Source organism: Anarhichas minor, unplaced genomic scaffold (genome assembly GCF_050575085.1).
Source record: "Anarhichas minor isolate MPS153535 unplaced genomic scaffold, ASM5057508v1 ptg000095l, whole genome shotgun sequence".
NCBI classification, from domain to species: domain Eukaryota; kingdom Metazoa; phylum Chordata; class Actinopteri; order Perciformes; family Anarhichadidae; genus Anarhichas; species Anarhichas minor.
Window position 1 is genome coordinate 246,609 of NW_027466541.1, and position 12,101 is coordinate 258,709.

Consider the following 12,101-nt stretch of genomic DNA (forward strand, 5'->3'; position numbering starts at 1 on the left):
CTGCAGCAGAGGCTTCCTTCTCTTTTATGTCTTCTAACTTCCTGCAGACTTAATCTTTTTACTTTCACTTGTGCTGCTGTTTGGGTCGCAGCGAGGATGCCAGGAGGTGAGTGAACTCGCCAGAACTCCAGAACCAAGTGTTTAAAGTAAAAGAAGTACAAATATAACATAATGACAGATGTGTGTGAACACTGTACTGCTACAACGTGCAACGTGTCGTGTGCCGGATGTGACCGGCCACGTTAACTTCATGTGCTTGAGCTGAGAGAAAGAAGACGTCATCAGACAGTGAAGAGAAGCAGATGATTGTGTTTGGGTCTGGAACCAGAGGTGCTGATATGTTCTCAGTTTAATCTCTTTAATATCGGACTGAAACGAGGAGATTTACTGAGACGACTGTGACAAACGTTCATGTTCACATCGAGGCCGAAGTGAACTGTGGAGACGTCATTTAGAGACATGAAGGAGGAAGTGAGTAGTGCTGATCGGACATGTTGTCTACAGTGTGAATGTGCAGCGATATGATACGATAGAGACATTTATGTTACTTTAATAAAGAGATCTATTTGTTCTGCAACATCACAATCATAATATATGTTTTATATTAATCAGGACCTTTCTTTACATACTGAAGATAAACAATTATTTATTATTGTTCCTTGATTATCTGCCAACGAGGTTGTTTTCAGTTTGGCCTGTTTGTTATCAGCATTATGGAAAAACTAGCGTTGTGATTTATATTAAACGTGTTAGAAGAGAAGAAGAGCCAAGAAAGAAGACGTTACATGTTAGAACTGATCTGAGTCAAAGTATTTTTCCCTTTTGTTACATTCAGGAAATAGTGCATTTGGCCTTGGTGGAGGAGAACACTTCTATTATGATTATTATTATTATTATTATTATTATTAATAAGACTCTGTTTTATCGATCATGTATGTTTGGACACAGAAGGACTTTGACTCTGGTTTCTATCAGTGAACTTACATTCAAACGTACGAGATGGAACATACAGAAGACATTGAGCTGAAACAAGGAGAGCAAGCTAATAGAGAAGAGTAGGAAACAACAATGGACAATAAGGTACATCTTGTATGAAGGTCAAAGTGTCCCTGTTAACTGTGTGTACACAGGGTTACAGTAGTCCAACAGCAGTAGAGTCATTACACAGGGACTGTTTACTGTCATCATCCTGTGTCTGATTTAAGTGTTTAGAAATATAACTCTTGGTCTTGTTGCAGCTGCAGTTTTCAGTCATCAACCAATCTGTAGAGCTGCAATCAGCGCTGAAGTTTCCTCTTTAAAACATTTGGTGTGAAACAGTGAGATCATTGAAATGTGAATCGTTCTCCCTTCAGGTTCTTCAATGCAGCAGTTGAGTTGAATGATGTCAGCAGAGCACATTATGGCGACTGCAGCACCAGGTGAGTCCAGTCAGACTGTACTAGTCTGGATAACAGACTGTCCTCTCTCTCTCTGTCCACACAACATGAATATAATGACAGCACTCTGTCCTCACAGCTGAGCAGAGACACAGCCTACAGCTGGACAATAGTCATGTTCAATCAACTGGAGATCAGAATTCATCACTTGTGTTCTATTGTGCAGTATCTTCTGTACAAACTGGAGAGGATGCAGAGACAACACATCACCACTTGGTGGAGACAAAACATTCACTTTGAGAGGATTCACAACACGAGCAGCTGTTTGATTTGCTGCGTATAACTTTTATCATTATATGTTTTTATCATGAGAGGTTTATTGTACGGCAAAGAATATTACATAACATGAGTGATTCTACAGGGGTTTAAATACAGTCTGATGTGTGATTATAACTGTGAGTCCGTCATCATCATCATCATCATCATCATCATGTGAAAACTATGTGAACTGTGAAGGGCTGAAAAAATGAAAGTGTTGCTTTTCCATGTGGCTGCTTGTTAAAGGTGCTACATTCTAAACTCAGAGCATATCTTGTGCCTCCACACGCTCTCAACATGGTGATGAGCTGAGCCGCTGGCTAGCTAACAGTGCTAACAGTGCTAACAGTGCTAACAGTAGCAACAGTGCTAACAGTGCTAACAGTGCTAACTACAGCAACAGTGCTGACAGAGCTCACAGTGTTACCCTGAGGGGGAACAGGAGGGTGGGCGCTACGCTCCCGTACCGACGTCACCGTTTGAGACACTGCTATCAGCTGTAACCTCCGTGTGAGATCAGTGCAGAGCGGCGGCCATGAGCTAGCCAATGGGACACGCTCAAACGCACCGTCACTGTCAGATTGGGTCTCTTTCTGTTTGTTAGGCTTTGGTAGGTTTTGCACATCTTTGTATTATATCTGGTGCAGAGTTTTAGAAGTCTGCGTGGGACATCTGAATGATAGTGTTGCTGCCACCAGAAGGTCTACTGTAGATTACATGTGATTAGTAAATGAATGCTGTGTCCTCCAATCACAGGTGAGCTGCCTCCTCTGAAGCGCAGACTTACGTTGCTTTAGCCTGATGAATGTGTCAGTGTGAATATAATTCTGTTTAACATATCAATTATTGACCCGCAATCAGACGCTCAGCTGTCACAATCATAGCTATGAAGCACAAAGAATGTGGTAACACCCATTAAAGTAACAGACAGTTTATTCTTACTTTACTCATCAAGCTGAGTTTATATATACTAGCATTTATAAAATGATAGGGTACGGGTTATGTTTTGAGTTACCTTAACTTGAATTGGATTTACTGTCAAATATTATTTCTACATTCATTTTCTACATATTCTTTATTTGTATCGTATTTTGTATATTTAGTTTTGATGAAAGTGGATGTTTGTCACATTGATTTATTTTTATTAAGTCATAATTTTTACAAATAGTATTTCTTTTACTTATCTTTACATATTGCAATATCTGTAAATGTGTGATCATCTTGTTCATAAATAAATTTGAAAAATAACAAAGAATAACAATTAGTTTAATATCTCAGTGTGAGCTTTTCCTCAAAGAGGTCAACCAGAGTTCACAGGCATGTATTCATCTTTGTACATCTCAGATTATTTAGATGGAAAATACAGAACAGACCATAGCTTTCTATTCATCTTATTTTGATGTCTCGACAAACATATGGTTTATAATTTTCCAACCCCTTCAGTATAACAGCCTTACGGTGGTGCTGATGCTTTAGAAGACATCAGCTTTGTAGTGAACAAAATGTGTCCGTGTGTGTGTGTGTGTGTGTGTGTGTGTCGTTAATTCAGGGTTATGTAGATGAGTGTTACATCCATCCCCACTCCTGTCAGCCATGTATAGCTGGCTGGTGGTTTGAAATAAGCAGAGATGAAAAGTGTCACATTTTACCTCAGTGATTCTCTAACCTTCAATTCTAACTGAAGAAACATTCATGAAACACTTACTGTATCTTCTGTGTTCTTGTTCAGATTGAGAATAGAAGCCTAGACTTCAGAGTTCATTGTGTCAGTTTTTATTTTTGATCGACACACAAGACAAATGTTTCTGCAATGGTTCTCCTGAAGGTAAGAACTGGTTTGGTCCTTAAAGATAAAATGTTCAAACATTAAATTTCATGGTTAATAGACGGGTGTGACTTGGGTTTTATTACCATCTTCTAATTCATTAATGGCACCAGGGCGCCCCACTCAGGTATCAAAGAATAAATAACTTTACAGTGTCAAGAATGTTCAGAGGGTCCATATAGAAAGCTTTGACACAAGATTGAAATGTATGTGAATGTGATGTATCGGCCACATGGTGGTGCTATCCCCACAAAAAACTACAGCCACTTCTTAGAGTTAAATACTTTCCTTCACATTTTCATTGTGGAAAAGCGTAAGATTGGTATAGTTTACTGAATTGCATTTCCAGTATTTCTTTATTTTATGGAATTGGATTTTTGGCTTCCGATAGTAAAATTGGAAACATGTACATTGTCAGGGTTCTCATTAGAGACCTCACACTTAGTGTGTAACAGTCTTTTAAAGTTTGGCTTTTAAATGGCAGCTAGAGAGACTCTTTTAATGTGTAACTTGAACTGTCAAAGTGAAGGAGACGTGTCCCTTGTGTGAAGCCCATGATTATGTGCTTTGATGTATATAATCTATAGTGATAAAGAAAGAAAAGCAAATTAGGAACTCAGTGCACAATGTATCAAGATTTACAAATTTCCGCAACTCAAAGGACGACATTAGAGAAGTTGTAAACATCAAATGTTGGCATTTTATTGATCAGTGAAACTCCGGTGGAAGATTCATACAGCTCAACTCTGACAGTCAGTAGACAGAACAGGTTAGGAGAAAAGCAGAATATTGCGTTCAGTTGTAGAAAACATGTACAGTGATAATACTGTTTTCTTTTGACCATCAGTAGTTAATCACCAGAAGGAGTGAAAGCTGCGAGTTAGAAGAACATGTTCAGAAATGGTTTGTAGGAGGTTCAGCTAGAAACAGACGCTCGATTCATCTTCTGTGGCATCTCGTATCTTTTAGTCTGTTCACACCGAGACACCCCGGAGACCGATGTAGTTGGACGGAACCATTGTAAAGCATGTCGACTTCCCCGCCGGGCCAGAGGAGATGGGACCATGTGGAGCTTTCTAGAAGCACTTGCGGTGGACAATGGAGGGGCCGGACTCGTCGTACTCTTGTTTGCTGATCCACATCTGCTGGAAGGTGGAGAGGGAGGCCAGGATGGAGCCGCCGATCCAGACGGAGTACTTCCTCTCTGGGGGAGCGATGATCTGGAAGTGAGGAGAGACAAACGGTAAGATGTGAAGCAGTGAAGCTTAACATGAACAGGTTTTATTTAAGTTTACTGCCACTTTACCATCAAATAGACACAAGGACACGGATTAAACAGACGTTTTATCAACATCCACAACATGTTTGAGCTTTATGCAATGAATTAAACCAAATGTTGTCCGTTCTCTACATTACAGATCAGAGTCTAGAAAACTATTGACCAAGTTTATCAACTGAGGCAGTAGAACCGCTTTAAGTTGGACCTCCATCAGACTGACGGGGTAAACTTTAGAAGTTTGACCAAAAATGATTTGAGTCGTCCTCGAGTCATCTGCATAAAAAAAAAAGAAACTATACCTTGATTTTCATGGTGGGTGGGGCCAGGGCGGTGATCTCCTTCTGCATGCGGTCGGCGATGCCGGGGTACATGGTGGTGCCACCGGACAGCACGGTGTTGGCGTACAGGTCCTTACGGATGTCCACGTCGCACTTCATAATGCTGTTGTAGGTCGTTTCGTGGATGCCACATGACTCCATTCCTGAACACACAGGCAACCAGTTCATTTATCGTTTGTATGCAATCGTTTTCTGGCTCATACTGAACCAGAATCCTCTCTGAAGCAACGACCACACCTGTGCTCAGAAACTCTGTACAAGACCTTTAATAGAGAGATTGTCTTTATTCCGTTACGTCTTTAGACTGAGCCTACAGAGATCTGACTGGTGTTTGATGAATCTTTATCCTTTACAGAATTTGCCTCAATAATAAAAAAATAAAATTAAAAGCTAGATCATCCCTGTGGATTGCCCAAGAACTCAAAGAAGCAATATCAGAGAGAGATGAGGCTGGACCAGACTGCTTTCTGATATTATGCTTTATAAAAAACAGTTTGTGGTGAAGCAATGATTTTCTCCAGTGACAGTCGGTGTTAAGAGTCGTTACCCACCAAGGAATGAAGGCTGGAGCAGCGCCTCGGGGCAGCGGAACCTCTCGTTGCCGATGGTGATGACCTGTCCGTCAGGAAGCTCGTAGCTCTTCTCCAGGGAGGAAGAGGCGGAAGCCGTCTGCATCTCCTGCTCGAAGTCCAGAGCCACGTAGCACAGCTTCTCCTTAATGTCTCGCACGATCTCACGCTCAGCTGGAAGTCAAGAGTGGAATATGTGTGGTTACAAAATGGACAAGAATTCAAATCAGAAAGTAGAAAAACCAGCAGACATTCAGGAGCTTCAATTCTTCTGAGGTCACACTTTGTCTTTAAGTTGTGAGCTCCAGGTTAGAAGTTGGGCCTCTACCGCTGGCTTTAGGAGGTGAAAGTCGTACCAGTGGTGGTGAAGCTGTAGCCTCTCTCAGTGAGGATCTTCATCAGATAGTCGGTCAGATCTCTGCCAGCCAGATCCAGACGGAGGATGGCGTGAGGAAGAGCGTAACCCTCGTAGATCGGCACGGTGTGGCTGACGCCGTCACCAGAGTCCATCACAATACCTGCAAGAGAGAAAACACCCGGTTACAGAAAGCTGAAACATGAAAGTTCAGACAAAACCCAACGTCTTAGGTACTTGTGATACAAGTCCATTTTTTGAGCAGGAAGTCTTTGTTATAAAACAAAATTCTGATAATACAATATCAGTCATGAGTTCTCACCTGTGGTACGACCGGAGGCGTACAGTGACAGGACGGCCTGGATGGCCACATACATGGCCGGACAGTTGAAGGTCTCGAACATGATCTGTACCAAAGAGAGAAACAAAACAAGCGTCACTAGCCGTGTTTGTATTCACATTTTAATGCAGTGCTGTATGGAAACGGCAAAATTCAATAAAACTTCCTCAATTCTGAAAAAAGGCTCACTTGAGGTGTTTTTTGGTCTTTGTTGAAAAAGAGTTGATTTGCTGAATAGCTCATAGAAACAGATGCCGAATTAATTCATGACTGATCGGCCGTTTCTGCCGTCGGCATCTTCTCTGATATTCCTATAATATGCTAGTCTTCATCTCCAGACGACTACAAACATGGCCAATACTAGCTGACATGAAAGAACAAGTTGAACGTACAGTCCTCTCCGTTTTTGTATCGCAGACTTTGCTTCTGGTTCACAACCTCTACTACTCGTTATAGGCAGATTACAGTTGAGTTTAACCTATAGCGCCTACGACTGACCAGACTACGTTTTAGTAGTGATTTAAACGCTCCTAATTCCAATTTCTTCTTTGCAACATTTCAATAGTTTACCTAAAAAGGCAACTGAATGGAAACGTGTCTACTGTGGAAGTAATGATAACTGACGACCAAACTAAACCTGCTGAAGCTCAAGTTTCCTATTCTGAGCAAAGCGTGAACACACCTGTGTCATCTTCTCCCTGTTGGCTTTGGGGTTGAGTGGAGCTTCGGTCAGCAGGACCGGATGCTCCTCAGGTGCAACACGGAGCTCGTTGTAGAAGGTGTGATGCCAGATCTGCAGGACGGGACAGATGGTTAGTTTGAAAGCTGAATGTTCAGGTGAAGAATTTAAATACATGTGGACGAGTCAGGTGTGTCTGGTGGCAGCCTTTTATAACCTTGAGCTTTAATAATTTGTCAATTTAAGTTTTGAAATCCTTAACTAAACTATGAAATGATTCTATACTATGTTGACTTCTTGTGGCTTGAACAGCAGCACTGATGGTGTCCAGCCTGAGAGCTGTGACCCGTCTTAACCAGATGATCTGAGCTCCAGGTGTGTAAACAGGAGGTGGAGGTCTTTACCTTCTCCATGTCGTCCCAGTTGGTGACGATGCCGTGCTCGATGGGGTACTTCAGGGTCAGGATGCCTCTCTTGCTCTGGGCTTCGTCTCCCACGTAGCTGTCCTTCTGTCCCATTCCCACCATCACACCCTGCACACAAACACCTTTACCATCACGCGTTCACTGCATTCACCTGCTGGGGAGATTTTATATTCTTTATCAAATAGTACCTGATGTCTGGGGCGACCGACGATGGAGGGGAAGACGGCGCGGGGGGCGTCGTCACCGGCGAAACCGGCTTTGCACATGCCGGAGCCATTGTCAACAACCAGGGCAGCAATATCGTCTTCCATTTCTGAAAATAAACATTTATATTAATGCAACATACCAGTTATTCTTCTACAGTGACACCAGCAATCACTTTATCCTTATACGTTGTCTAGAGCTATTAGTTTGTGATCCGAGTCAAATGTTTGTTATTTTTAATTACCTGAAAACTGAATAAAAGCATCTTCATGTGTTTAATAATTAAACAAATCATGCAAAAAAAAAAAAAAAAGATTTCAGTGCCGATATGATGTTTAAGTTTTTGATAATTATTTTTAAAGCATAATGACCTAGAATGATTTAGTTTAAACTGTTTTAAGAAAATGTGTCAGAAGTGAAGTGATGTCATCATTTCCTGCTCATCACTGACTATTTGAAACATCCTCAGTTACAACATCAGGAGTTCAGCTGAGTGATGCAACAGCTTAATGAGGACAAACACTCTATGATGTGAGGGTTCACTTTGAATGTTCCTGTTTCTCTCTTAAAACTGAAACTGTTCTAAACTCTCTGCACATCCTGTCAGTGTTTCTCCTGCAGTCCTCACTGGATGACAGTTTGTCGGGCGTGGCGCCTCAAGCCGTCCAACTTCTCTTTTTTTATGTTGTGTCAGGACATTCCACACGAGTGCAGACAGATAAGCCACTCCTCTTTAGCAGGATGCAGCATGCATTTAGAGCTCAGCTGCACCTTTTTAATCACCTTGTGTGAGATGAGTCCAGTTTAACGCAGAGTGACAATTACAACTAACCAAGTATTCTGAGATCATTCAGGAAGTGTTTGATACCGGAAGGAGCCGCCCCCCCCCCCCCTCCTACTCATTCACTGAAACGTTACACAACTCAGAGTTTCCTCTTTTACACTAAACACATTTAAACACAGAGACTTCGCTCAGATCCTTTCCTTCTACATTTGTGTTATTGATCATTTCATGCATCAGACCAGCTGCTGATGTATTTAAACCTCTAATGTCTGAAACATAATCGCGTTTCACTAGAGATGTATTTTAAAGGTTAATATCTGGTGGGAAACGGAGTGTTTCCTCATTCTGGCAGAGATCTGGTCTCACACGCGCTGATCTACTTAAAGTACTTTAACACTTAAACACGTCGTAGCTTCTGTCAGAAAGTTACTTTTGTTTAAAACACTGAAAAATAACTTAGACATCATGTGTTCTGTAAGTTAAATTAAACCAGTTCTTAGTCTTAAAAAGTGAAACTAATCTGCCTTTAAACAACTTCTCCAGAACAAACTAAACTCGACATGAATCTATTTCTAAAGGTTTAAATAAAAGGCGTTTAAACGTCATATCTGTGATCAGCTGTCTGTCACACAGGAAGAGACTCAGAGTTAAACAGTCGGATCAATAAACCTTATTGTCCTTAAATTAAGCTCTGCTAGCAGTTGAGTTCGGACATATTAGTGATAAACCTCTTAAACGCTGTCAGGAGCAGCGGCGGTGGTTCTTACCTGTGCAGGTGAGTTCTCGGGTGTGTCTGTCCAGTGAAGCCGCGCTGGTATTTCTGTGCCCTCGTGAGCACCGCCTCCAGAGCCAAACCCCCGCACCGGCTCGCGGGGACTCGTCGCGTTGTCCATAAAAGGTAACGTTCTCTCAGCACGCGCTCTCATTGGTCCAGGTGAGCAGGATGCGAGCTCGTGCTGCGTGTTTCAGTCCTTTGCATTAGCAGCGTTTTAATAATGTGTGTAGAGGACTTCTGCTACGCTTTGGCTGTCAGTACAGGAAGATTAGAGATGTATATAAATCTATATTTACAGTATATGTATATATATATATACATATATATACATGCATATACACACATCTATATATATATACATATATAATATATAAATATATATATATATATATATATTTATAGACATATGTATATATACATATGTATATATATACATATGTATATATATATATATATATATACATATATATATATACATATATATACATGCATATATACACATCTATATATATATATATATATATGTGTATATATGCATGTATATATTATATACATGTATATGTATATATATATATATATACATATGTGTATGTGAGTGGAATATTCAGCACTGCAGCATAATGAATATAAAGTAACGTCGGTCAGCATCATTGCATCAACCGACCACTTGACTGCTGCTAGAAACACTCGAGGCAGGAAGCAGAACTATTAATGTTAACTGTTGTTTTTTATGCACACACACTCATTGCAGGACAGCTCGTCTGTGGAGAACAGTTGAAGCTCCATTAACAGCCTGTAACATGCGACACATTCTACCATAACCCTGTTTGTTTTTAATTCTTCTGTAATAATTCTTCTCTGATTGTTAAAGTTGAAGATTATTCCAGAGTGGAATATGTAGGTGGTAGTTTAATTCCCTGTATGTTACACATCAGTGAAACGCTTTGGGGACAGCAGCCTGATGACCTGATGACCTGATGACCTGATGACCTGATGACCTGAGAGGCTCAGCAGAGTGTTTGGTTGTTTCTCTCATTGTCATCTAAACACGGTGTACTATGTGATACATTATTTTCAGGCTTTGTATTGTGTGTTTGTTGTGTCTGGACTTTGCTGAGTTCTGGACTAGATGCTCTTGATTATAGCCGTCTGTGTTTGTCATGTTGTTCATAAAGTATTAAAAGACACAGCGTTTAACTTTATAACGTGTGAAGCAACCAGCTGCTTATATGAACACAAAGCAGGAGAATTATTGATGTGAATCCACTGAGACAGAGAATCAGCCAATCATACAGTGCATCTGTTAGAAGTGGAGAAGTGCTGCTCTCACACCGTCTGAAATAAGACGACTTCTCATATTTGTACAACAAAGTGTTCTTTGATCGTTTCAACCGTCTCACTGACATCTGTGAAATAACCACCGATCTCTACAGCAGTGAAGGCGGCGCGTGTTGTGTTAAACTGACATGTCTGCAAATGTAAAGTAACACAAAGAGTCTCTTTCTGTTTCTGACACTTTAGATTGAATCAAACGTACTCACACCGTATAGCTCCTTATGGTACGATATGATAATAACTGGTCAGTGTATTTTGAGTGAGTTATCCCCGATTGTTCAGCAGTTTGGTCACTTTTGTGTATTTTTGCCCTGCAGTTAGTAATTTACCTTTTTTTATGAATTACTGGCTCAACATTTGGATGATGAGCCTGTAGTAGAGGTGAAGTGCTCACTCCTTTTGAAACATGTGGCCATGTGCACATTGACACTCTAACAGGAGGAGGAAGAGTTAGATCTGACCTCACTCTCTCAGATATGAAGTGAATGTTGAAATGTGTTATCTTCACCTGATGAAGCCTGTTTAACTGGCTTTGCCTCGACTCCTAATAGTTCCTTAACTAAAGAGTAACTTCATTTGACTGCTCTTAGTCCGTGTTCAACGTGAGTCTGACTTGATGTGGATTCATTGGTTGTTTTATTTGATATTATTTAGTTTTTTACCATCATTTTTGGTTATTTTGGTTATTTTTTGAACTTTTATAATGACTTTACATGTTTCTTGCTTTGTGATGTTGTTTATGTCTTTATCTATTTCATGCTTTTTTTGTTATTTGCTCTGTGAAGCACTTTGAGCTGCATTTTATATATGAACGGTGCTTTTTAATACTATTTATTGTTATTAGTATTAGTAGTTATTGGACAGCTAGAGTTACTGTAGTTTACAGATTGTAAATTTCAAAACAAATGAGTAGTTTATATAAAATATGATGAATTTCTACAGATTAAGCTGTCGAACAGTTATTAAGGTAGTATTTATATAATCCTGTGAATGGCTCAATGCATCGGTGGAATACAAAAAAGAATTCAAGTCTCCTTTAAACCAATAATCACAGGACCAGTGTGGAGTTTGTGAAACTTAGTTTCACCTCCATTGATGATGACCCTCCTGTTTACATTTATATCACATGTATGTGATATAAATATGTGATATACTGTGTATGTGACATGTATGTGATATAAATATGTGATATACTGTGTATGTGACATGTATGTGATATAAATATGTGATATACTGTGTATGTGACATGTATGTGATATAAATATGTGATATACTGTGTATGTGACATGTATGTGATATAAATATGTGATATACTGTGTGTGTGACATGTATGTGATATAAATATGTGATATACTGTGTATGTGACATGTATGTGATATAAATATGTGATATACTGTGTGTGTGACATGTATGTGATATAAATATGTGATATACTGTGTATGTGACATGTATGTGATATAAATATGTGATATACTGTGTATGTGATATAGTATATT

General features: G+C 40.0%; 1 protein-coding gene and 1 long non-coding RNA gene across 5 annotated transcripts; one reads left to right on the top strand and one right to left on the bottom strand.

The window, feature by feature from the left end:
* The first annotated feature begins 113 nt into the window (after positions 1–113).
* LOC142939192 (uncharacterized) lies at positions 114–8,589 on the top strand. Of its 4 annotated transcripts, none has more exons than XR_012949927.1 (3): positions 114–471; positions 1,356–4,765; positions 5,661–8,589. It is a non-coding gene; the product is annotated as an uncharacterized LOC142939192 (long non-coding RNA). The 4 variants fall into 4 exon arrangements; XR_012949928.1 differs by lacking the exon at positions 5,661–8,589 and adding an exon at positions 4,941–5,094; XR_012949929.1 differs by lacking the exon at positions 5,661–8,589 and having other exon boundaries at positions 1,356–1,421; positions 1,519–5,094.
* LOC142939191 (actin, cytoplasmic 1-like) lies at positions 4,200–9,296 on the bottom strand. Its single transcript, XM_076082415.1, has 9 exons — positions 9,263–9,296; positions 7,696–7,820; positions 7,487–7,615; positions 7,086–7,196; positions 6,386–6,470; positions 6,065–6,226; positions 5,691–5,882; positions 5,101–5,282; positions 4,200–4,742 (listed from the first exon to the last, which is right to left on the bottom strand). Exons 2-9 carry the CDS (start codon positions 7,816–7,818, stop codon positions 4,599–4,601), a joined length of 1,128 nt encoding a protein of 375 aa, XP_075938530.1. The 5' UTR covers positions 7,819–7,820; positions 9,263–9,296; the 3' UTR covers positions 4,200–4,598.
* Positions 9,297–12,101: the final 2,805 nt, after the last annotated feature.